Source organism: Desarmillaria tabescens (genome assembly GCF_030435595.1).
Source record: "Desarmillaria tabescens strain CCBAS 213 chromosome Unknown EV420scaffold_19, whole genome shotgun sequence".
NCBI classification, from domain to species: Eukaryota; Fungi; Basidiomycota; class Agaricomycetes; order Agaricales; family Physalacriaceae; genus Desarmillaria; species Desarmillaria tabescens.
In genome coordinates, this window is record NW_026848318.1 from 256,199 (window position 1) to 281,745 (window position 25,547).

The 25,547-nt window shown below is 48.6% G+C and overlaps 6 protein-coding genes across 6 annotated transcripts; 4 read left to right on the plus strand and 2 right to left on the minus strand.

Annotated features, from left to right (window-relative positions):
- Nucleotides 1-782: 782 nt before the first annotated feature.
- On the plus strand, nt 783-1,415 carry EV420DRAFT_1480135 (uncharacterized protein; the record flags this gene model as incomplete). Its single annotated transcript, XM_060469648.1, has 3 exons — nt 783-1,033; nt 1,093-1,261; nt 1,317-1,415. The coding sequence occupies 3 exons, from the start codon at nt 783-785 to the stop codon at nt 1,413-1,415; spliced, it is 519 nt and encodes a 172-aa protein (XP_060330249.1).
- A 3,939-nt stretch (nt 1,416-5,354) lies between these two features.
- EV420DRAFT_403193 (uncharacterized protein) lies at nt 5,355-5,890 on the minus strand. Its single transcript, XM_060481985.1, has one exon. The coding sequence runs from the start codon at nt 5,780-5,782 to the stop codon at nt 5,480-5,482; it is 303 nt and encodes a 100-aa protein (XP_060330250.1). The 5' UTR covers nt 5,783-5,890; the 3' UTR covers nt 5,355-5,479.
- Nucleotides 5,891-9,029: 3,139 nt separating this feature from the next.
- Nucleotides 9,030-9,686, plus strand: EV420DRAFT_403213 (uncharacterized protein). The gene has a single exon (XM_060481986.1). It carries the CDS (start codon nt 9,149-9,151, stop codon nt 9,476-9,478), a length of 330 nt encoding a protein of 109 aa, XP_060330251.1. The 5' UTR covers nt 9,030-9,148; the 3' UTR covers nt 9,479-9,686.
- EV420DRAFT_403214 (alpha/beta-hydrolase) lies at nt 9,687-11,267 on the plus strand. Its single transcript, XM_060481987.1, has 6 exons — nt 9,687-10,047; nt 10,103-10,239; nt 10,292-10,423; nt 10,472-10,623; nt 10,673-10,960; nt 11,010-11,267. The coding sequence occupies exons 1-6, from the start codon at nt 9,894-9,896 to the stop codon at nt 11,164-11,166; spliced, it is 1,020 nt and encodes a 339-aa protein (XP_060330252.1). The 5' UTR covers nt 9,687-9,893; the 3' UTR covers nt 11,167-11,267.
- Nucleotides 11,268-19,027: 7,760 nt separating this feature from the next.
- EV420DRAFT_1643317 (uncharacterized protein) lies at nt 19,028-19,649 on the plus strand (the record flags this gene model as incomplete). Its single annotated transcript, XM_060477484.1, has 3 exons — nt 19,028-19,170; nt 19,327-19,495; nt 19,551-19,649. 3 exons carry the CDS (start codon nt 19,028-19,030, stop codon nt 19,647-19,649), a joined length of 411 nt encoding a protein of 136 aa, XP_060330253.1.
- A 4,625-nt stretch (nt 19,650-24,274) lies between these two features.
- EV420DRAFT_1643318 (uncharacterized protein) lies at nt 24,275-24,841 on the minus strand (the record flags this gene model as incomplete). Its single annotated transcript, XM_060477485.1, has 3 exons — nt 24,275-24,620; nt 24,670-24,739; nt 24,787-24,841. 3 exons carry the CDS (start codon nt 24,839-24,841, stop codon nt 24,275-24,277), a joined length of 471 nt encoding a protein of 156 aa, XP_060330254.1.
- Nucleotides 24,842-25,547: the final 706 nt, after the last annotated feature.

Sequence of the window (25,547 nt, forward strand, 5' to 3'; positions counted from 1 at the left end):
TCTTTCCGCCGCGGCGCCACACGACTAGTTTAGAGAGGTCCGTGAAACTGGTAGTAGATGTCAATGAATACATATATGCTATGAAAATTGGAACGGCCGCACTGTAGTTGAATCGAAGGACTATTGATGACATCTTGGATCCATCTGTTGCTTGAAAACGAGTGCCTTCATCTTGTAGGAAGTTCATCTGACGTCGAGAAGTGAACAACCAAGAGGTACGTCAATAGAAAGAGGCGTACCAGGTTTCAGAATTGCCATCTGACTCTCGTATTGAGTCACGCAAGGACTTCCTTTGGAATTTCAAGTACTCCATCGATACCGCCAAGCGGAAAATATGGTTGAGACGCGTCTGTTGAGTTATGCAAGTGCACGTGTACTGATAATTGGCTTGTAAAACCTTCCCAAAGAATGAGCTGGAGATTCAGAGGCATGATTCTTACCATTGGGTTGATCATATGGCAGAGAAAAGACGCACTATTATCGGTACTTTGACTGGGAAATTCTTTGGCGGCGCGACTTTCATATTTCTTTGAGGAAATCCTGTCAATGAGTCTTCTTTAGCGCTGGAGGCACGACGAGCAGACAGGTAGGAAGGACGTGCGTGCCGTATCCCTGCTGAGTACATGACGCATGAGGGCGAGGCCGGTGGAAAGGTGAAGAAGAAGACTAAGCGCTCGTGCCTCATATATTCTTAGAACGCCTCCGACCGGGAGCTGTCTCCTTTTTCGGTACTCATATCCTGACCCCGCTCCAGCACTGGTTATCTTCCCTTCGATATACCAATGGCGGAACTCGAAAACATTGGAATGAAACCGGCGAACTTTATTATGACATCCTTCAATCCTGGAACATTCGCCTACACGGTTGCGCGGACTGTCATCATCGTACTCCTGCTATCTGCCGTCTTACCACCCCTCACGCCACGATCTGCGGTCAAATCCCTTAGCAAGACCGTCGGAGATACGATGATCTGCTATGAAAAACACAAAGACATGCTGGATGGGTCGGCTGGTTTCTCCATCGAGGTCAAGAGGTACGTGGGTTGACCTCTGCTGATACGTAGAGTGGATACAGTCCTTATCGTTCTGCTAGACTTCAGAACGAGGTTAATACCCTCAAGCGAAGATATCTTCAAGTGTATGACGAAGCCTCCTTAACAGACCTTCATTCGTGGAAGGGCTGCATGGTGAAGGCCAAGGACATCTGGGTCAAAGCACGCCGGTACCAGCGAGAGGCCGTCAAGCTGAGGAAAAGGATCAAGGTACGCACACAGTGCAGTCATCATGCAAAGAAGCGCCGGAATTCGACTGTCGTAGCTGGCAAAATTCGACGCACGCATACACAAGGTTGAAGCGACCTCGGAGCACCACAATTGGGAGGGAAGAGGCGGCCAGGAACATTTGAAGGTTAAATAGTGGTAGGTGTTGCAAGTGATCTTCTATGTCCAAATGCGCAACTAATTAGTTCTCTTCCTACAGTATCGGTGACAACACTGGCCTTCAATCCTTTTGTAAACTTCCGCCCCGCCATCTTTTTGGACTTGTAGCAAATATATTTTCCCAGTCTTCTTGTATGATCTAATATGTGTGCTGACTTAACCCGGTTGAGTTTCAGAATCCACGATCACCGCAAGCAGATCGTCAGAGCGAGAAGCAGGAAAGTTGAGGAAGGCCGTTGCAGTACACGAACTTATTGCTGTGAGCGACACACACACGCACGCGCCCGGGTGTCCTCATCTTTCTACGATGGTTTGATGTCTTCAACCTCGTCTCCATCGTCAAGTAGGGGCCCAAGGTCAAGAAACGAGTACCGTGGTTCCGAATTCCTATAACAGACTAATACATAGGGGCGATGAACAAGAGAATGTGAACATACCGCGAACGCCGAAGGTCGTCATATGCCACCATGAAACTTCGAAATAAGTTCAAGATCTAGGATCTCCTTGACAAACTGTCCTTCAAGGAATTGCAAAATGCGCCTGGATAGTCCTGCAGGACAACGAAAATCTAAAACGATAGCTTCAAGGTGCTGAGCTTAAGTTAAGCATTCAGCACTGTCGAACAGTAATGTCATATTGATACCTGATGCAATAGTCGGCCGAATGTTGATTTTAGTAACCGTGGGAGGACGAATTCTTCTTACTTGAACTGCTCAACGCCTGGCATTGAAATTTTTTGAAAAATTGTGATTCATTGGCACGCACCTCTCCAACATGCCTCTGATGGAAGACTGTATCAGTGTCCCATCTTTCTTGATTTGACATGGAGACAAGTATCGTCGTAGTGAAGATCGTGAGTTTGACAGAAACGGTCACAGCAAACCTGGGCGCACATCCTTCACCATCAATGGATGGAATGTGTACGTTAGGCTATACTTGCTTGTTAGTAAGAAAAGAAACGAAAGCAAGTCGAGAACACCTGACCTGACAGCGGGGATGTCCAGCTCTCTAGGACTTGTAGACAGGCTAGGCGGCAGTGGTGGTTGTGGGAACCTAACGCCCAGAGTCATTGGACATCGCCCTTCTGACACTCTCACTTGATAACTTCCCACTCTCTTTTGATGAGCTCCCGTTATATGATACATGAAGCAGCAGATGTTAACACAAGAGTTTTACCAGTGGATAAGGGGGATGGGGAAACCGGGTCCTGCGAACCTTCCCAATTGGTACTTAAGTTATACCCTAATTGGTCCTTCTTTTCCCCTATTGGAGTAAAGGAGGCTCAGATCGATACATCCGTTTTCAGGAGGCCGATACATCCGTGGATTGTTGCGGATTACACAGGCCTAATAGGGCATGCCGAGATGTATCGATGTTGTGATTTAGACGTTACTTTACTCGCAGTTGCGAGGAAATCGTTTCACCTGCTTCCCCACTCATTCAGGGCCACACAAATCTATAAGTCAAGGTTTTCTATGGAAGCAAGTGGGGCTAGGGAGAAACTATACATAATATTACTGCGCGGGGAACAATTCGAGTTTCCTTCTTAGGGACAGAATAAAAACACCTCGCCTCACCTCAATGGATCTCAAGGAGTTCATGGTGCAGTTTGATCCACTATCATCAAGTGTACGTCACCTCCGCCCTTAAATTCACTCGACCCTGACAAGTGGAGCGCCGCTCATTCTAATCGTGCCGTCAATTGAATCTAGTATCGGATGGTATTCAGCGCAAAAGCCAAACGAGGGACTACAGATAGAGTACCTTCTTCAGTAGCTTGGCCTGCTGTAAAAGCCGTAGAGGTGTCGAATGCGTTGGCGTTGCGGGTGCGCGAACATTCCTAGGAAAATCCGTGGGCCAAGCGGGGAAACTTTCATGGAAGGGGAAGATAAGGAGACATCATGGCCTCGGGGTATGTTCCATAGCACAAGTACCGAGGATTTTAAACATGGCAGGCTGTAAAAAAGAGTAAGACGACGACGAAGTGAAGGTTAGTGGCCGTCCGGCAAGCTCACCTTTGCCGGTCACAAAGATAATATCCACTACGCTCGTCACTGTCTCTTGCAAGCAACAAATCCTGACTATATGCGGTTTCGTGGGTGACCTTCGGCACCATTTCGACAGGCTGAACGTGTTTGCAGGCTTTCGGCTAGGTATTGGAGTCGTGAACGTGGCTAGGCGCTGATGCACACGACAAACAACGATGTCAAGACGAACACCGATCACTGGTAGCAGTACAAGGAATCAACAAGACGAGCAACAGCAGGAAAGCAGTCAGTGGACATGACCAGCAAGGTATCGGGATGGCGACGATGGTAAGAGAGATCGAGGCTCCTACAGCAATCTCGCAGAGGTGCCACCCAGAGTCAATGTTATATAGACAACATGTACATGTACATTGAGGGGCAATCAGCGCTCAGCTGGCGCTTATAGGAACTGTCCACCGAGGCCCAGCATCGGTCGTCTCGTGATGACTCCCACATTGCCTCCGTCTACCTCCCAGAAAAAAACCTCTGGAAGAAGTAGGCATCCTTCATTATGTCAAATATCAAACCACCAGACCAGCACCGATTTTCGTCGTTCTCGGCTCCGAGAACCTAGTTCGGCACCTTCGGATCTCTGACAGAACCATAACCCCACTTCGAGGTCCGAGTTTGATAGAATTCACGGAGTTTCGAGAATGATAGCAATTGTGCGTTGGACATGTAGGGATTCGGCGCGAGCGTTACGCTGAGCGTTCAGACTTGCTAAGATCTCAAACTGGTGGATCTTCATTGGAAGAGTAGACTCATCGGAGGCAAGGTGGATCTGGGGGTTTTAGTTAAGGATAGTCGTAGGGCGTCCTTTGAGCATTACTTTCAGAACGAAGGGCGGGACTGGCCGGGTAATGAACGAGCCAGCGTATAGCACCCCCCGTTACTTTCCTGGCTTCGAATGCGCAATTGACCAGCTAGCGTCTTTCAGTATTGGAGAGAACGCCACCGCCAGCCTTCAATGCTTCTCATAAATCGTCTCCAGCTATGCTCAGATTGTAGTGCAGCTTTTAGGCTGATCGCCCTATGTCTGGCTATGGCGTGGTGGGAATCTCGGCGAATGTAGCGAGGCCGTCGCAGCAAGAACATCGTCGACGTGAGATGCGCCAAAATGAGGGCGTAGGCTTTATAAACGCATCATATGTAGACCGAAAGATGTTTCCTCCCCGTTGCTGCGGTTAGGCGTTTTGGCCTACGTGGCATGCATGATGCAACGCAAAACGCATCTGGGCGTGAGCTGGGCAACAAGAGCGAAATATCAATGACATGGAGAGGTGGCGGAAGGTGGATGTGACGTCAAGTCCGGCCATATGAATACGCAGTCGAGCGGTATGAAAGCCTTAGTAACATCTCCAAACCTTGACATAATTGCAGGTTAGTGCGCCGTCAGTGACCAAGGCAGAAAGGAAACAAACCATGGAGGTTTTATACTCCATTGCGATACAGGATGAGTTGTCGATGTCTTGTAAGGGTAGCTATGTCAAGGTCCTCGTTGAATGACGCGGCTGGAGCATCCGAGAGCATTAATAGTCGAGGGTTGGGAAGGCAGGCCATGGTCTAGCGTGCTGTTCAAGGACTGATATCCAATGCAGGCTTTCATTATACCGGAAAGCCTTCGAGAAATCGGGCCTCTGGGTCATGAATCTATCAACTATGATATGTCAGCTCGAACCTCGCCGTTTACACATAACGTACCCTCGTCTGAAACTCTTATGTCTCTCGCTGTTGATCTAGCGCTATTGGTTCCAGGATTTTAGGCAGCTTCTTTCCTCCGTCTTGCACCAATAGTCAAGGTTTCTCTGGCGTGCTGTTCAAGGGCTGGTATCCAACGCAAGGCCTTCACTTGTACGGGAAAATCTCCAAGGAATCGTGTCTTCGGATCGTGAGTCTATCAACTATGGCATTTCAGCTCGGGCACCGGCGTTGATGCATTCATAACGTACCTGCATCTGAAATCCTGGCGTCTCTCCCTTGCTAAACGTTATTTGGTACCATTGGGTCCGGGATCCTAAGCAGCCTCCTTCCTCTGTCTTACACATGTCCATCGTGTACCGTTCCAGCAGGCAGTCGTGTCATAAAGAAGTTGTAGGCAGGGAAGATTGATGCTCGTTGGCGAGGTGGCTGAAGTGGACGCGACGTCAAATCTGACCATGTGAGCGTATAGTCGAGTAGTGTGAATGCATTGGCAACACTTCAAAACCTTGACGAAATTACAGATTAGCGCGCCGACAGTGACCAAGGTAGAATGTGAACAAACTATTATCGCGACAGAGAGCTCAGCACCTTGTAACGGCGACCATGCCAAAGCCATCGTTGAGTGATGCCGTATTGACGATATAGCCGAGGTTGAGAAATCAGGCCGTGCTCTAGCGTGCTTCTCAAGGTTTGGTATCGAACGTGATGCCTTCGAGTCATGGATCTATCAACTATGATATTTCAGTTCGATCCTCGACATTATGCATGACATACCTGCATATGAAATCAGGGCGCCTCTCCTAGATTCCAAGATCCTACGTAGTCCCCTTCCTACGCCTTACACGCATCTAGCGTATGCCATCCTAGAAGGCAGCCGTACGCGTGTCATAGGACAGTTGTGAGCATGGGGAAGAATGATCTTGGAGTCGTCAGGTCATCCACAATTCAGGCGTAGACAGTCACGGAAGCGGCACTATGGGGGTGGTGTCCAGAATGTGGGCTATCGAGAACGGGCCCTTGGTCTGTACGATGCTTGCACTGCAACCGTCACTGCGAAAGTCGTGTAAACTGGTCTTCTGCGTAAGTGCCCAGAGTATGATAGAAAAGAGATAAAGTCTGACCTGCCAAGATGTTCAATTTTTTGACGCTCACTGAGCGCCCCGAGCGGTTGTGCGACAAGGACAGGAAAGAAACAAGATATGGCAGGACGTAAAGAGAAACCCTAACCCGAGTCTGAACTGTTTTCGTCTTCCCCTTCATCGCCCTTATCGCCACCACGTCTCGCTAGGATACCGTCACGAACAGGCCACTTTGTCTTGGCCTGGAGATTGCATACAGCGATGGACAACTACACTTTCGACCCTCACCATCATCTCCAGCCAGTACGACGTTCAAGCTCCGAGTTGCGACACCCGCTCCAAACGGCGATTTCCATCAAGGCGAGGGAATCTTTTCGCGCATAGAGAGCCATGAAGATAGTGCCCGTCGAATGTCTTATACGATTCCCACTCAAACACGTACAGACCAGGAGATATGGCAGAGAGACGCGTTCGCCTATCGAAAACGACCAACGGTCGGTATGGTTCAGCTTTGTGGGCCTGGATCTATGTACTCTGCCACCTACAGTCAGCTAAATGTCTGGATTGTCTCCAGAATGTACAAAAAGCACACCCGTTCCTACCTGCAACCTCGCCGCCTCGGTGCCATTAGTCAGAGGAGATGAAGAGAAAGGAAACGACGGACACCAGGCGTTTTACCAGCTACATCGACTCTCGCCTGCATGATACCATGCATGTATTTCCCGACTCCCGCAGAGACGCGACGAGGCTCCCGTTGCTTCGCTCTTTACGCGCTTTATGTTCCCCTGCAGCCCTTCTTCACAGGCATGAACGATGCGACGGCGGTGTAATCGTTGAAGACAAAGCTGCCCGGTATCGAGGCCGGTGATAAGCTGTAGGAAAAGGCGAAAGAGAACCATAGGAAAGTGAAGAAGTACGCTGAAGAGTATCATGTGGCATACATTTAGTGGAAACTGGTACGTCTTCTTCATCCTCGCTGGTGACGATTCTCATGGTTGATATAGGCCGAAATTGGCTACGAACAGGGCACCACAATATGGCCTTCTCAACTGCTCATCATCTTCTAGCTATAGCGAAGTCTACCAGTCCAGAGAAAAGGGAATGCCTGAAAGGATTAGCCCTGTTCCGTCGAGGGAGGGTAGTTCACAACACCTCCGATCCCTGTCCAGATTCTCAAAAATCTCGTTCTCCTCACCAGGCATATCAACTCTCTTCTGCCGGTTTACCGTTTATAGCCTACAACACCAACAGCTTCCCCAACTCCCGTGGTGATGCGACTCGCCTTCCGTTGCTACACATTTTGGTCCGGGAAGTAGTCGGCCGGCCTTGGTATGCACTAAGCTGGCTTGTATTACTCTTCTTGGCTGGATGTGGGCACGAATACTGGTAATCATCACACCGGGGCCATTATCTTCCAGAACCAAGATTACTATGCCCCTCCTACCGAGCGATACCATTGACCTTGCTCATACCGACCGGGACGATGACTCCAATTCGCCTCCTCTTTGGCTGGTGCAGTATTCGAAGTTCCCCCTCCGCAGACATAGCCACTGAAGACGAACGTCGGTGCGGCAGTAGACAAAGCTGGCTGGGATCAAGACTCTAAGGACGACAAGCCGCAAACAAAGAGAGCCTTGGGAACACGAATGGGCCTTTTAAGAAGTATCGGTGTGTTAGGAAGAGCATACATCCAGTGGGAATGGGTACGTCTCCACTCTATCTTCACGGGCGACGAATCTCATGGCTAATACAGGTGGCTACAACCAGGGCACTACAATGACATCTTTCTCGGTGGTCCATCGTCTTCCCGCTGTACTTGTCTGCCACTTCAAAGAAGAGGGGATCTCAAGGACTAGACTTGATCCTCAAAACGGACATGGAACGTCACCTGTTGTCATTAAGGAAGTCAGTGTTGTCCTCTGCAACACGTCTACACGCCGTCCGACAAAATTTCCCAAACCCAGCGAAATCTTGGCCTATCATTTTATTCGCTTTTCACAGACGAGTACAAAACACAGAAAGAACAGTCCCATGGCGAAATGGACAATGTTCCCCAAGAGCCTTCACATTCCCCTCGTCGCTTCCACCCCTTATAATCACGCAGGAGGGACCCAGTAACATACGCGATGGTCAGGCAACAGGAGAAGAAACCTAACGACGACGTGATAATAAGGCGCTATTACCAAGTGTCTCTTCTCAATGTCTCAGAATGCAGAGGAAGTAGATGATGAACGTCACCGGTTTCTTTCCAAGAAATCTTTATCTGAGGTGAGTTCATGCAAATGTCCTCCTGATTATGCCCACCTCATTGAGTCGCAGGACGAAGCGCCGATATCCTCGTCTCAGTCTCTTGGCGGAACAAGTCGAGCAGAAAGGAACGAAAAGTCGGACACCCTAGTGCTTCAATCGAGCTGGATGCCCTTTCGTGGGGTGGCATCCGATCCGCTATTCTTATGCTGCGTTAGACCATTGGGAGTGTCACCATCTTACACAGTGCCTATCATATCCAAGACGACTCCACCACCACCGGGCCTTACTCGTCTGTCACAGCGGCCTGTCGCGACAAAGCCGGCTACTCTCTGGTCCGTGTTCATACTGGTGGTACGGTTCAGCTCAATGCAGAAGTTGAAGTTTTCGCTCTCCTCCCGTCATTCTTCCGCATGAGCATGGCGATGACATTACGTGTGCTTTGCGCAGTAGACATGGACGAAGCGAAAACTGAAGATGTAAGCAAGGATGAAAGAGAATTGTTGGAGATGAGCATGCTGGTTTGAGGAGAGCCGGCGCAGCTTTGTTGTAGGGAAACACCCTTTACGGACCTGGCGATTTAAGCATTCTTGTCGTTCACCAGGAGAAGGTCCGGAGAGAAGAACGGTCCGCCTATGTAAGACGATTTTGTAAGAATGGTTTCGTACCCACTGTATACTCGCGTACGCTCGCTCATATGCGCCTTTTTCTCCCTGACAGACTACGTCGCCTTTCTCACCAATGCAATTTTACCCCTGCTTGTCCGAGTTTCAGACCGCAGTCCTGATGCATGTTATGTTGTCAGGGGAAGTTTAGCGTCTGTTCGAAATCCCGGACATTTCCAGATGTGGATAATTTACCTGAGCCTTTTCCAGCTCGAGACGTTCTATGTCGCCGAGATACCATATTTTCTGTGTAGGCCTAGAGGAATATCATCATGTCTATCGAGAAATAAGGACACGGGCCAAGAAAAGAAGGCCATCTGAAGAAACAAGCAAGGTCCCCGTTATGGCCACAGGTAAGCCCTGACGCTCGCCTTCTTCGACTTCTTCCATGAGTCCAATGTAGGTGGGGCTTTTGAACGGTCCTTCCTTCAGGGCCAGTGTGCTGTTTTTTTCCGTCGTCTCATTGAAGCAACTGTCATTGCTCGTTTCCGCTCAAATCTATAGATTCGGTCCGTTAGAAGATTATACATAGCCATCCCTATGGTCTGTTCGAACGAGCCAATCTCATGTGCGCTTGGAGATCGGAGGTGATACCGGACACTATGAGTTGGAAATACCTTCGTCGTCGACACATGAATACAAGGATTCTCACAAGGCGGTGGGGAACGGATGCAATTCAATTTAAGAAAATCGATCTCTTTCGACCTCCCCACGCTTTCAACTTCTATCTGTCAGGATGCCTACGGCCAAGGTCGAGTCGAGTACCGGAAAGATTGCGTTTAACTACACAATATCGACACCCTCAGCTTCGTCGGCTACGTCTATCGATAAATGTCTACCGACGTTGCTGTTCATCCATGCGATTTACTACGGACAACAGATCTTTCAACGTCAGTTACATGTTTTTTATGACCATTAGCAGCGAGTTTTACAGTCACACTATAGGACAGTTTGAGGACCCGCAGATAAGAAGATTCAACTGCGTTGCGTTGGACCTTAGACTACATGGTCTGACGACGAGCGACGAAATTCCCGAAGGCTACAGTGCGAGGGAGGCTGCTGAAGACGTCTCGTTATTTATGGTGATTGACTCGTTTATTCGACAAGGCGTAACTGAATTGTGAGGTTCAACAGGACGAGATCGATTTACCCGCCTGCCACATCGTGGGCTTGTCGGTGGGCACCATGGTGGCGATCAGCCTCGCTGTCTACTACCCCAACAAAGTCGCTTCTCTTTTCCTCGTGTCGCCGCTGGGGCTGGAGGAGGTGCGCTCATCGATGTGCTCAAGCTGAAGAGACTAAGACTGCAGATAGCCAGCAGATATCGCTGATGGCCGGCGGGAAGTAGTAGAGTGCTGGAAGGGAGCTTTCAAGACAGACGAACTCGATATGGCGTCCGTCTCTGACTCATTTTACGGCATCCAGCAATTATCTTTCAGTAACAAACCCAGCAGATTAGCGAAGGCGTGGGTGCCTCTGTGCTCCCTGTTCCATTATTACTAACCGTTGTTTCAGGCTCGACGCTATCACACTGCCTTTAATCTTGAAGAAGTGTGTTCCGGAGACCTTTAAGCAGTACGACAGAGGTGCAATGGATTTTTTAATCAAACGAAAGGAGTATACCAAGGACCAGCTTTCTCGGATACGCGTCCCTGTCAAATTGGTCCATTGCCTCGGAGATATCGCATACCCCCAAGAATACTCAGAAAGGTTCATGCAGCAGCTGAAGGACGCTGCAGTCACGGTTAGCCTGGCTACGATACCAGATGCTCCACACTTTGGCGTTGCTACGCATGGAGATGTGTGAGTGTAATTGCTTCAGGCTACCGATGCGACATTGATATTTTTCTAGTGTTAACCCATTACTCCATGATTTTATTCTAAGTAGTTGCAGGACTTCCGTTCCGCTAGCACCCCGAGAAGTCAGTTCTCCGTGGGAGGCGGAGTTGGTGAGGGTTGGTTGGAAGAAGGGTGGGGACGACCCTGAGGACGATTCTGAGGACGATTAGGACTGGTTCACTAATCATACCCCCCCCCCCCCCCTTTTTTTTGGCTTTTAGGTACAGATTGTTAATAATGTATAGTGAAATGTATGTGCGTCAGACCTGTGAAACCAAGGCTGAGAGTTGACGGTGACCTGGGCGCCTACCCTTCATTCATATGTCGTAATTGCACCTTCTCTTTCTATTCGTCCGCTAAAGAAATTGATACGCTACCCAGATGGATCCGAGGCACTCCAATCGGATGGGTCTGCGATACTGAAGGTCTGGATGTTGAATTTGAACGCTCTGAAATCATGCTAGGATTACCTAGATATGGCCAGGGCAATAAAGATCATGACGGTATGTCAGTTTTCCTATGTTGCTCATCTGAGCCAATTAACCGGGAGTGCAGTTGTAAATTAATTTGTAGTTAAACGGTTCGCGGCAAAGTCACGATGATCGCTGCGCGATCTAAGAGAACGCGACACTGGTGCCTCCTAGGGCCTACACGACCGTGGCCAAACCGTGGCATGATATAAGGTAGGCAAGCGAAGTGTCTAGTACAAGTGTAACTCCTTGGTAACGCCAAGAATGGATCCTACCGTAAACGCTGCTTTACCGGTTTCACCGTCATCTGAAATTACAGTGAATGTTTGGACATACTCATCAAACTGACACCCTTCCAACCACAGAATATCTACGTACTAGGCCATCTGATACAACAACGATCGGTACTCGCCGCTCCTCTGCGAACGGAAAAATACACTAAGTTTGCCCGCTAAAAGACGATGTTTATTTATTGTAGTCAGCTTGAAAGAGTCTTCCGAGGTAACCATGTCAGTGGACTAAACATGGAAAGGCTCGATCGTCGGGTCGTAACTTTCAACGGGAGTCTTTATCAGCGCTGGGTGCTATGCCGCTAGTCATTGCAAGGTCAGATACTACACATCGACCAAATCATTCTGACATTAGTGAAACAGAAAGTGGCGTAACGAAGACGGTCTTAACGGCCTATTTCCTGGTCACAAGCTGGATGGTCGGTGCTTGTTCTTCATCTTCTGATATTCAGACTCCAGATGTATAGTCTAGTTACTCATGTGCTTTGCCAATAGTTGGCAACCATACGAATCAAACGGTCAACCATCGGCGATGATGCTGGCATCGACGGGATATCGTGTTTGTGTCTTTCTCAATCAGTATTCTCTATACTTATCACTGGCAGTTCGTTTCAGATGGATCGGAACATACCCGTATTTCCTGCTCATGATGTAAATGGAACAAATCAAACCGTGTATTAAAAGTAACAAGCAGCAATAGTATAGGTAAAAAAATTAAGAAAACGATGGTGATACAATAATCTGGAGAAACAAGATCAATGCGCTAGGAATCACGATGCAGAAGTCGCTTTATACAAAACTTATTTCTTCAGGCTATTGAGGCGGTGTTCTCTAAGTTATTCACCGACAAGTGTTCGTTCCTATCTTGGCGATTGGATACCTCCGACGTGTTCCGGGTTCCCTCTGGTGACTCGAACTTGACCCTTCTTTGCCTGGACAACCGCCATCTACGGTATGTCAAGCATCAGCGTATCATGTATTAACGACAACGCAGATTCTGTACCTTGAGCTCTCCCTTCAACACATTGATTTCTCGCTGGTATCCTCGTGAGTGTCACCCAGATCTTTCTTTCGTCATTCGCGTAGCGAACCCAAGAAGAAGTGCTCGTCAAGGAGAGTCTTTGGTAGGCTTGGAAGTGCATCTCTCTGAGTGTCAAGGCCTCAATTTGAAGCCTAGCAGATATCATTAGACGATAAGTGAGCAGGGAGGTAACGACGAGGATGTTACCTATAGACCCTTGTGATATCAAAACCAATCGTGTCATCCAGCATGCTCTGGTACACACTGTAACGGGCAATCGTAACATTGACAGTTTCCTTAAAGGTTTTAATTGCTGAACCGGGTGCGAGGGGTGGCAACAGGGCGTACGCAACAGGGTAGACGGAATGAAATGTGAGAAATAGTATGTACAACAGTGTGCCCGCGTTAGCAGACGATAACACGGCCAAGACTATGGTCGTCCATTTTCGTTTTGGTTGTTAGACAGCCGATCGATTTGGTCCATAAGAATCTTCGGAAAACGGGTTCGGGCACTCGTGTGATATCGATGAAAATCACTTCGGTATTTACAGATTTTTAAGTGCCGGTTGACATGACGGTTTTGTTTTAATTTCGTCGATCACGGAAGGAACTAGTCTCAAACCTAATGTATGATTTGATGAAGTCCGGACCTCTCTCAGCTTCACTCTTAGTAAAAATATCTCCAGGTACGTCATTATTTAGCTGTCATAGAAAGCAGTGAATCAATTCCCATGCACCGGAGATGTCAGGCTTAGGCTCTCCAGTCTGGTCTGTAGTCACATATCATTTTCAAAGACCCGGGTTGTAATGTATCCCCCAAACCTGAAACGGCTACGTGCTGACTTTTCAATGACATTCATCAGTACTAAGCGCCTGGTGGTCGTTTGGAAGGGAGGTCACTCAGAGCAACTCCCTCCGATCGTCATTCAGAACAAATTCGCCTCAGACCGTGAAGCAGGTCTTTGATCCTGCCTGATGCAGAATGGACAAATATCCTTTCACGACCATACAAGGGTTCATGATTTTCTGTTGAAGCGTACCGGTTTGTACCCGGCCAGGCCTAATTGACACCATTCCGAGCTTCAGAGTGCTTCTCGGAAACCTGATCGCCATTGCGACCACTGATATTTGTTTTAGGTGTGTCGTATCAGATCACCATCAGAGAACGAAATGGAGGCTGATAGCTACGCTGCTTTCCAGGTTCCTTGTAGAACGATGTCAGTACGCGCGCTTGTTCTTAAATAAATACAAGGTCGGAATCCGGGCCAAGCCAGTCCAAATTCGGAGAAAGTCAAACATGTGACCGCGATTTTAACTTGTTCCAAAACCCATGTCGTTTCTCAACCAGTTCTTATGTGCCAGATTGCTGACAGATACGCGTAGGCATTGTCAACGAAAATTTCAATTCATGGTGGGGTCTACTTGTCAAAATTCTCCACAAGATAACAGAGGGCTGGAGAGCAACTCATAGAACTTGTATATCAGGCGAGAGCTTCTATAACTCCGGTGCGTCTTCTCTTCTCGTGTATTTGTATTCTTCAAAAATTGACTTCTACTCAGCAGAAAGACCCCCGCAGACAAGTGAATAACCGCCCCCTATCTTGCGAAGGGACCAGGCACTATCGTTGAACACATGAATGAATCATCGTACGAAAGTGTACGAATGTATTGACTATCACTCCTTATATGAGCGCTGATGCATGTAAATCACCGGTCCCTATTGTTCCTTTGACTCTTTACTTGGAGGTATTCTTTGGCGAATAAAGACGAGTACGTGACCAGAGGCATAATGGATCCGGAAGTGGCTTATTTTGACCTCCCTCTACCTCCTTCATTGCTTCCGTGTCTTTCCGTGTACATGAAAATCAGCATCAAAAGTTGTTGTGAGTTGCCAGGGGTATGATTACCAGGATACAATGAAAGACGACATCTGAGATCTTCATGCTGTCACGGACTATCCCATATCGGTTCGATTTCTGGCCACTCCTGTCGAAGAACGTTCGCAATATGAAGGCTATGTATAACATATGACGGGTATCTGGAAGTGTATCATATGCTGGTTACTCTTTCTTGTCCTTATTGTCTGACCTGATACCCAACAATCATTCTTTCGCTTGGAGCCGACAAAGTACCATTGGGTGCGGGTTCTTATTCCACAATTTTTGTCACCAAAAGGATGTATATCTTTGATCGTGTTTACTCGACGCTGCTTGATGGATATAACCGGACAGTCGAGCAGAACTTGGAATCGTTCTTTAGTCACAGGTCATTCGTTCCCAAATTTCCAAGAGTGGCGAGTTCAGGCCTAGTATAAGTTGTTAGTATCATGGTGTATAAGCAGAATCAACCGTACTAAGTTCAAGTGGCTCTCAAAGCTCACACACCCGCCCGGAATACTTGTCCGGGCCATGAATATAATGTCGGCCACCTCCGTCCTTTAGGGTGTGCAAGATATTGATGTCGTAGAGAGGGTGAAGGGCAAAGCGACGTCAAACCCGGCCGTATGAACACATAGTTGAACACTGTAAATGCTTTGACGGCATTTCAAAACCTTAGTGAAAATGCAGGTCAGCGCGCCGGCAGTGACCAGGGCCGAATATAAACAAACCATAGTCGTTTTATACTCCAGCGCGACACAGAGGAGGTCGATGCATTGTGAGGGTGGCTATGCCAAAGCTGCCATTGGATGACGCCGTATTCATGGCATAATCGAGGTTGAGAAGGCAAACTGTCGAGTCGAGAGTTGATATCCAATGTGCGCCTTCAATTATACAGAAAGATCTCCAAAAATAGTGTCTTCGGATCATGACCCTATCAACTATGATATTTCAGCCAGCTCGGAACGATGGAAGAAACCAAGATGATAGTGGTAGGAAGGAGTAACCCTAACCTAAGCCTGATCTGTTTTCATCTCCTTCACCACCACGGTCTACCACAGCTCGCAAGGATATCGTCTCAAGCAGGCCACCCCATCTAGTCTGACGATTGCATGCAGCGATGGATGGCTACGCTCTCGACCCTCGCTATCGTCTCTAGCCAGTGCGACGTTCAACGTTCACGCCCTAAAGGCTTTTCATCAAGACGAGCAAATCTTTTCGTGGATAGAGAGCCATGGATATGGGCATCGTCAAATTTTTCTTCGATTTCCACCCAAGTACGTACGGACCGGGAGATATATGGCAAGGGGATGCATTCGCCTATGGAAAACGACCAGCGTCCAGTATGGTTCACCTTCGAGGGCCTGCGTCTATGCGCTCTGTCACCTGCAGGGACTATGACTTTCGGCAGAACGTCTGGATAGGACCAAGGTTTCTGGATGAGTCACTCTACAGGTGTATGATGCTCTCTTCCAATGCCATGTCGTCCAAATCTGACAGCCTGTACCTAAAGCCTACCTTCCTTGGTCACCCCGGGCCCGTTCATCTCAATTGCGTATTAGTTATAAATATGCACCACGGCACATGTATGTATGCTATAACAATTGGAACAATTCATTCGAATGTCCAAAGACGACGTCTCCACTTGTTTGCCACTTGCAAAATCAACAACCTAAACGATGTCGGCCGTCATCCGCTAGAGGTATCACGAATTACTAGCTGAGAAATACATCGGCAGATCCGGACCTTGTCTTAGCTTATTGGGACCTGTTCCGTTTATCATTCATTGCCATGACTCGGAGTCGGTCACTGTACAAGCTCTTCACAGCAAAGGAGAACGTCGATGGGTCGATTCCCACAAATGTTCACGTGGAAGGTTGGCGCGGCGCGGCGTTGGAGACTGGCCTACCGTTCCACGGCCGAGCACAGGTCAAAGCTACGAGCGATGTGGTTCGGCAAATCTCTGATGGAATTTGATAGTATTTTGGACCTTTTGGACGTTCAAGAATCACTCAAGGCACGGCGTACTGGTCAGGAGCGAAATTTGGAAGTCCATGTGGAAACCTCTGCCGCTCCGCCGTCGGGGACACCGTTCTTGAGACGATCACACACGGAGGACTATGGGGGAGCTCAGTGCTCATCTCTCAATCCTGGACGTTAGGATGGAAACAAGTCTCCATCTCTAAGTCCGCTGGGTAACTTGCGTCTAGAGCTCATGTGTGCTTCCTGCTATATTCAGCGCGGCTCAGTTGACTCAGTGCAGATTCGTGCTAATGCGGATGATGTCGTATGCATAAGAGGTGTCGGCGGCCTAGAATGTACTCCAATGGCGGGCAACAAAGTGATTGACTCCATTCGTTCGTTCAACGAGGCGTAGCTGAATCGCGAGGTTCAACAGGTCGAGATCGATTTAGGCCTATCGATGGGCACCATGTAGACCTGAACCGGTTCCTCTTCTTACGAGCCACTAACGAAGTTCTCCTTGTTAGAGGGCTTGGTTACGAGGCCAGGCAACAGGGTGGTGAATAGCCTCGCTGTATACTACCCAAACAGAGTTGCTTCTCTTTTCCTCGTGTCGCCGCTAGGGCTGGAAGAGATGCGTTCATCGATGTGCTTAAGCCGAAGAGATTAATTTTAAGACAGGCAAAATCCAATATGCCGGCCATTCCTGATGCAGTCTACTGCGTCAATCAATTAGGTTTTAACAGTAATCTCGACGACTTAGTGAAAGCGTGTGCGTACAGCGGTGCTCTCTTTGTTATCACGACTAACTATCGCGACTTCAGTGCATAGACTTCTTGACGGTGTTGCGAAACGTGCTTCTCATGAGACAGAAACGAGGAAGACTCGTCCAGGAGACGTTCAGTGAGTCCTGAATATGCTTTTCTTTCAGGCGAGTTCGTTGGTTACCTCATCCTCTAGGAAATTAAGGTCCAGGCTGAGAAACTAGAAGAACAAGCATCAGGCCGACGCTTCTCTCATTACAAGTACGCGGCATTGTATAGGCGCACAAGATTGTCAAGAAAGGCTGGCTTCATTGACATGGTTTCTCGGTAAGGCCTTCAAATATTCTCCTCTCCAGTGCCAGGATAAAGGTACCCAAAGCGCGTCGAACGTATCTTTTTCTCAGCTCTATGATGATCTACTACGGTTCTAGGAATTAGGCGGGCCTCTGATATTGTAACCGCTTTTTACGCCTTGGAGCCTTGATCTAATCTTCAGGTGGATTGTACGACCGAATTTCCCAGCATATATTCGTTCTCTCGGTATCCACCCCAAAGAGGACAAGTATGAATTCTGAGCATCGCACGTTCTGCTTGTTCCGCTCCGCTTGGTCTCAAACTGAATAGTGCAAGGCAGCAGTTCAATCTTCGGACTCGTCAACGAGAGTTTTGTGCTACTTGCATGCGACGATCCTTCCAATGTCGTAGTCCTCCTCCTTTAAAGCAAATCGATCTTTGCAATGCGACACAGGGATCTTCTTCAGTTACTGGGTACGGGACACTAGTCTATGGCTCGTACTATCGTCTTTAGAGAGTCAGGGACTCTGGACCGCTCGTCCGACAAGGTCGTCAACCAGTTTTGCAGGATAACCAAATACGAAGTGTCCGCCAACTTCCCAGATATTGCGAGAGGCCTGAACTGGTGACTACAAGAACCCCACCATTAGCTCGGCCTCTGTGGCGCAAATAATGATAATCATGTATTACCGAGCCTGTCCGTTGAGCATACTCCCCCTTGCGCTATGACGCAGATCACACGTCCGCAGACTGACGGCAGCGCCTTAACATTTTCCTTCTGGGAATTCCGTTGTACATATGCTTCCATGGTCGACAAAGGGATGTCTTTTCTCCACTATTGTTCTCCATGACTACGTGCGAGAGTCGTCTCTTAATCTAGCTACATGCACGTTTTGTTTATGCATACTTTCTGCTGCCACGATGCCCTTCCCTGTTCGTTGTCGTACGTATTGAGGAAATCGTATCAATGAGCTTCTTGAGCGCTAGAGGCGTGACTAGCAGGTAGATAAATAGGACGTGCATGCCATGTCCTTGGTAAGATATGAAGATGGAAGGAGAAGAGGAATCGGCGCAATTGGCCGATTGAATATTTAGTAATCCAGTAGGGTTTTCAAGACGGTCAACGTCGGGCCAGCGAGAGGTCCTGCTTTATTAGGTTTATTCACCGGCTGGCAGAAGGTGCAATGAACATTAACATTGAAATATTGACAGTAAAAGTAGTCTTTATCCCCATTCAGTTTTGACTTCCGACTTCGGGATTTAGGCCCACCAATAGTCACATCGTCACAAGTGCCAAATCCCCTCGACTTGCTCATCGATTTTCCATTGCTCATCTTCTCCCCGAGATCCACCATGGCGCAACCCGAAAACATTTGGATGACATTGGCATATCTTATTATGGCATCCGCCAATCCTGGAACAGTTCTTTACATGGTTGCGCGTACTGTCATTATCGTATCCTTGCTATCCGGCACCCTGCCGCCCCTCACGCCCAAGTCAGCGGTCAAAGTCCTTAACAAAACCACTAAAGATACAACCAAATATTATGATAAAAACAAACGCATGCTGGCTGGACTGGACTGACTTGGATGTAAGCGGTCAAGAAGTATGTACTCAGCCCCGTGTTGATAACGAGCTGACAACGCAGCTAGGCTTCAGAAGAGAGCCGCTAAGCTCAAGGAAAAACATCTCAAGTTATACAACAAAGTCTCCTTGACAGACCCTCGTTCATGGAAGCGCTACATGTCGAAGGCCAGGCCTATCTGGGTCAAAGCACGCCAACTCCAGCGAAAGATCGACAAGTTGAAGAAAAAACTCCAGGTACAGATGCCTATGCAGTCGTTATGCAAAGAAGTGCTGAAATCGACTGTTGTAGCTGGCAAAAGTCAGGGCACTCAGGAGCGCACTTGAAGCGGCCTTGAGGGAACCACAGTCAGGAGGGAGGACGCAACCAGGAATGAACACCGTTATTTGAGGGATGGTTGTAGGTGCTGCAAGTCATCTTCTATGTCGACATGCGCAACTAATTAGCTTTCATCCTGCAGCATCTGTAACAACACCAACCTTCAATCATTTAGCAGGCCCCCTCTCCCTAGTCATTGCTGTTGATCTGTAGCTCGACTTTGTTGAACCCCCGGAGGGTCCACCATCGTGTAATATATGTGTAAACAACCCGATCGATTTTCGGAATCCACAGTGCTGGTCAGAGCGAGAAGGGGAGTGCCACCGCCGCAGTTCACGAACTCATGGTTGTGAGCAGCGCGCGAATGTATCGAGATGTCCTCGTCTTTCCATAATGGTTCGTTGTCTTCGACTCGTCTCCTCCGTCAAGCGGGGCCTAGGATCACACACCAAGCACTAGCATGAATAGTCTCGAAGTCCTATAACAGGGAAGTAGTACGTATGCGATAAGCAAGAAAATGTGAACATACCACGAAGATTGTATTTGCCGTTTTCCTAGCGCTCACGTGCCACTGTGCAACCTCGATAAGGGTCTGACGAACTATAGTGTTGGCCTCGGGAAGTAGGTCTGGATGATGGAACGGTAGAGTTACTGATATTCAACAGGACCATCACGGTAATGTTGATGATAACCCGGGAGAGAGGCGGGTTCTCGGTGGCCTCAAAGTCCCGAGGTAAGCATCCAGCGCTGTTCTCAAGTGATGTCGCATTGACGTCGGCAATAGTCACGCTAAGCTTTGAGATGTCAAGGTTCCATCATACTCTCAGCCGAGATAACAATGAATGCCCTTTGTGTCAGCTAGGATTAGACAAGAACTCTGAAATGTAAGTGAAACCTACCAGGTGCGAGGTAAATCTGATGGGCGGCCTCCGCGATAATGGGACAGAACGACGACAAAGCTGACACCCTCGATGCTACTTTGGTCCCTTAAATGGTCGTGAGTGGCAAGTATCACAGTGGTGGCGAGAAATATCATGGATTTGACAGACACAGAGAACCCGGGCGCTAAAACCTAGAGTCACTGAACAACAAGTGTACGTTCAAGTAGGCTGGCTAGGCTTGCTTGTCAGTAAGAAGCTAGAAGGAAAAAAAATGAGAAAGTGGGTCGAGGAAAACTGACCTGGCTGAGGGGACATCCCTCTATGATCTTTGAAGACAAGCTGGGATGTGGTATGTGCACCCAACACCCAGCATCGTTTGACATCTTCTTTCTATCTTTGACCTGCACTCAATCAATGAGTTGCCCTCGTGTGATACATGAGGCAGCAGATGCCAACGAAACGGTTTCACCAGCAGATAAAGGAGATGGGGAGGGGAGGGTAGGAGAATTCATTCCCTATTTGTCCAATCCTTATGACACGGCATGTGCCCCGCCGCCCACCCGCCCGACCGGCCGGTGAGCCTGGCTAACGCCGATCACATTTCAACCTCGCGCACATCACATCGCGTCGCCCTTAACTTGATGTTCTCACTCACGTTCTCTGATAAATGTTTTAACCATTTCTCGGCATTCTTCTCTACCTAATTCAAGCACGAGCCCTGTACGCATTTAGTAGAGTTGGCAGACTAAGACAGTCATGCGCATTCTAACATGCAAGAAGAATCAGAAGTGGGGCGCGGCGAATCAAAATAGCAGAGGCGCCACCACCGGAGTCAAGGCAATCAGCGCTCAGCCGACGAAGGCCCAACATGCATCGTCTCGCGACATGACTCTCATATTGCCTCCTTCTACTTCTCAGAAAAAAAGTGGACGTCCTTCGTTACGTCAAGTGGAACCCCGCCAGAACGCAGAGCTGATTTTCGTCGTTTTCAGCTTGAGAACCCAGTTCGGCACCTTGAAATCTCTGACAAAACTATAACCCCGCTCTGAAGCCCGAGTTTGATAAAAATACGTGCAGTTTCGAGGACGTTGATTTCGAGCCTTGGATATGTAGGAATGGGGCGCGAGGAAGTCATTACGCTGAAGGAAATGGGCGTTCAAACTTGTTAGGATCTCGAGTGGATTGTTTGAAGAATAAACCCATCGAGGCAAGGTGGATCTGGGTGCTTTAGTTGGTGATAGTTGTAGAGTGGAGGGTCAAAGTCGGGTGTCCACTGAGCACTGCGTTCCGAACGAAGGGCCGAAACCGGTAATGAACGAGCTGGCCCGTTGCTTCCTGGCTTCCAAATGCGCAATCAGCCAGCTAGCGTCCTCCAGTATTGCTGAGAACACCACCGCCAGCCTTCAATGCTTCTCGCATATCGCCCCTAGCTACGCTCGGATCGTAACGCAGCTTTCAGGCTCATCGCCCGCTGTGGTCGTAGCGAAATCTTCGCAGGAAGAACACCATCGACATGAAATGTGACAAAATGAGGACGTAGGCTTTATAAATGCAGCACATGCAGACGCTGAAAGACGTTCTCTCCTCCCTACCGTGGTCAGGAGTATTGGTCTACAGAGTGTATCTGGGCGAGAGTTGGGTAACAGGAGCGAAATATTGAAGACATGAAGAGGTGGCTGAAAGGGAACGTAACGTCAAATCCGGCCATATGAATACGCAGTCGAGCGGTATGAAAGCCTTAGCAGCATCTCCAAACCTTGACGAAAATGCAGATTAGTGCACCGTCAGTGACCAAGGCGGAAAGGAAACAAACCGTGGACATTTCATACTCCATCGCGACACAGAGCAGGAGGTCGACACCTTGTGAGGGTGGCTATGCCAAAACCGTCGTTGGGTGACGCCGTATTGATGGCATAGTCGAGGCTGAGAAGGCAAGCCGTGCTTTAGCGTCTTGTCCGGGAGCTGATATTCAATGCAGACCTTCGATTATATGCAGGAATTTTTGAGGAATCGTGTCTTCAGATCGGGAGTCTATCAGCTATGATAGTTCAGCTCGAGCACCGGCGTTTATGTACAGCATACCTGCATCTGAAATCCTGGCGTCTCTCCCTTGCTCAACGTTATTTGGTACCATTGGGTCCGGCAACCTAGTCAGTCTCCTTCCTGTCTTGCACGTTTCTGCCGTATGTCATCCTAGCAGGCAGCCGTGCCATTGGGAAGTTGTAGGTACAGAAGATTGATGAGAGTGATTAAAATGTCAACACGTTCAACTTTTCGATGCTCGCTAAGAGATAAGGACGTAGCCGACGGGAGACTGAGGAATCAGGAATATGGCAGGAAGCAAGTAGAAACCCTAACCTGAGTCTGAGCTGGTTTTCGCGCTCTCCTTCATCGCCACCGCAGCTCACAAGGATACCGCCACGAGCGGGCCACCCCATCCTCGACCTGGAGATTGCATGCTGCGATGGATAATAACACTTCGAACCTTACCATCATCTCCTGACAGTACGACGTTCAAGCTCTTCGCTCTGAGTCGCTGCCCTAAACGCTTTCCAGGGTTTTTTTCGTGGATAGAGAGCCGTGAAGATACTGGTCTTCAAGAGGCCCATGCAATTTTCACTTTATCACATAACGGACCAGGAAATATGGCAAGGAGACGCGTTCGCCTACGGAAAACGACCAGCGTCCCACGGTTCCCCTTTGAGGGCCTGCATCTATGTGCTCTGCCACCCATCCCAGCAGGCAGCCGTACGCGTGTCATAGGGCTGTGAATACGGGGAAGAATGATCTTGGAGATTTTCGTGTCTTCAGGTCGTCCCCAGTCCAGTGGAGGTGGTGGCTAGAATGTGGGCTATAGAAAAACGACGCCTTGGTCCGTACGACACTTAGCACTGCAAGCGCGAAAATCGTGTAAACTGGTCTTCTGCGTAAGTGCCCAGAGTATGATAAAAAAGAGCCTAAGTCAGACCTGTCAAGAGATGGCTAACACGTTCAATTTTCTGATCTTCGCTGAGAGCGGTTGTGCGACAACGACAGCATAACGATAATGGCAGGAAGTATGTAAGGAGAAACCCTAACCCGAGTCCGAACTGTTTCTGTCTTCCCCTTCACCGCCACCACGTCTCGCTAGGATACCGTCACGGAGAGGCCATTGTCCTGGAGATTTCATACAATAACTACACTTTCGAACCCCACTATCATCTCCAGCCAGTACAACGGTAAACTCCGAGTCGCGACACCCGCTCCAAATGGCGACTTCCATCAAGGCGAGGGAACCTTTTCACGCATAAAGAGCCGTGAAGATGGTAACGTCTTGTACGACTTGGCAAGGGAATGCACTTCTACCTTCTGAATCCCAGTTAACAGACTATGCTTTCCGATGATCATACTGTAAAGAATCGACTATACAACTCTACGATGCTAAATCCAAGCCCGCGCCAAGCGTCTTTACTCTCCTTAAATGTCAGACAAAATAGTCCAACTTGAACCTTTCTTAAATCATCTTTAAGAAATTCCCTGGCCCACGATGACGCACAATTCTCCTCCTCACTCACTGCCTTCAGCAAAGCTAAGACATACGCTGCATACTTGCCCACCTCCTGAGACTCCTCGAGCACATGGTCGTACCACGATTGTAGCATATCGACAAGCAGCGTGGATCACGATACCAAAGAAAGTCCATCCTTTGTTTCGTACCATATCCATCCCTGAGCCATGACGAAATGGACCTTGCACAACGTCCATTTCCGCGCTCCCCTGCCGCGTCCATGGACTCTATAAAAGAGGACCTGCGATTTCGTCTCTAATCCTGGGACTTTATCCTTCCGGTGTAGAACAACGCACCCCGTCAAACTCGTAGCTCCATCCATTCCATTGCCCAGCGCCCCCGAGGTCGTCTTGCCCGACCTTGTGTTCCTCAAAAAAGACCCGGGCTGGTTCCCAGTCCTCGTCAGTGGGCTCAAGGATCTCAGAAATCTCCAAGCGGGTATATATAGTCGCAACAAGGTCCTTCAGGGCGGAAAGATGCCGCCACGGTTTTGAACGTGCAGATTTGGCTAGCAGAATTCCAAGAGAGGGCAGCCGGAAGCCTCGATGTCCCTGCTCGGTCGTTTTCCTCCGACGAAAGACACAGACACCATGCCGCCCATCCTTGGTGATGTAACTAAGTAGAGATAAGTAGATGACGACGAGAAAGTGAAATGGAAACGTACATGACATCCTGCTCTACCAAATGAAGACCGCTAGGCAACGCACTAAACTCGAGGCTATCCAGCGACACATCTTGCAGGCGATTAGAAGACGACCACTTTCTAGTCTTGTGCACGCACCATCACTGGCCTTGATGCTCCAATCAATAACGTTGCACCTATATCCTGAGGGCATCTCAGCTCGGACATTGAGGTCCTCGATAATGGTGACTACGCAAACGACGACGACGACGAGAATAAATAAGCAGCGGAGGAAGAGAGAGATTAATTTAGGGGTGAAAATAAAACAATTGACAGTGGTTTCGTCATAATATGCCCGATTTGGAGATGTGATCGAGAAATTCAGCGCAAAAATCATAGCCGATTACATCTTACCTTCAAACGACGACGCGCTGTTCCTCCTTGATTCCCATCCAATGTGTCCGAAGCTCAGCAAGTAAATGTCGCGGATTTGTATCTTAACCAGCTGGGTGATGTACGGAAGCAGCTTGAAGAGGTCAGGGAAAAAGTTACTAACTTGCAAGGTTGCCCTAACACTGAATTTGTAGGAACTCGGCCACCTTACCAGCTCTTTCGCCCAGCTGAAGCAAGCGCAAGTGAAATTCAAGACTTGCATTGAAAACATCGGCGACCTAAAGCCTCAGAATAAAGGTATGGGCGTCTCCTCGTTCTTCTGTGGGATTGACGCGGGACTCGGTCTAGATAACACTATACTAGTGCCTTTGACGAACTCTCTCTACGTTCCTGGTAAAATATGCGACACTGAGAGTGTCATAGTTGATGTTGGGACCGGATATTATGTGCAGAAGGTACGCTTCTGTGTCATATCGGTCTGTGTAGAAACTCACGATGCTGTTTAGTCGCGGGTTGAGGCTGTGAAA

What these genes read in the sequence shown, in the direction of transcription:
- EV420DRAFT_403193 (XM_060481985.1), bottom strand. Translation starts at nt 5,782, where the DNA reads ATGGCTTTGGCATGGTCGCCGTTACAAGGTGCTGAGCTCTCTGTCGCG.
- EV420DRAFT_403213 (XM_060481986.1), top strand. Translation starts at nt 9,149, where the DNA reads ATGGTTTCGTACCCACTGTATACTCGCGTACGCTCGCTCATATGCGCC.
- EV420DRAFT_403214 (XM_060481987.1), top strand. Translation starts at nt 9,894, where the DNA reads ATGCCTACGGCCAAGGTCGAGTCGAGTACCGGAAAGATTGCGTTTAAC. An exon ending in CGCCGCTGGGGCTGGAGGAG is followed by an intron (nt 10,424 to 10,471) that starts GTGCGCTCATCG and finishes GACTGCAGATAG; the next exon opens with CCAGCAGATATCGCTGATGG. An exon ending in CCCAGCAGATTAGCGAAGGC is followed by an intron (nt 10,624 to 10,672) that starts GTGGGTGCCTCT and finishes CCGTTGTTTCAG; the next exon opens with GCTCGACGCTATCACACTGC.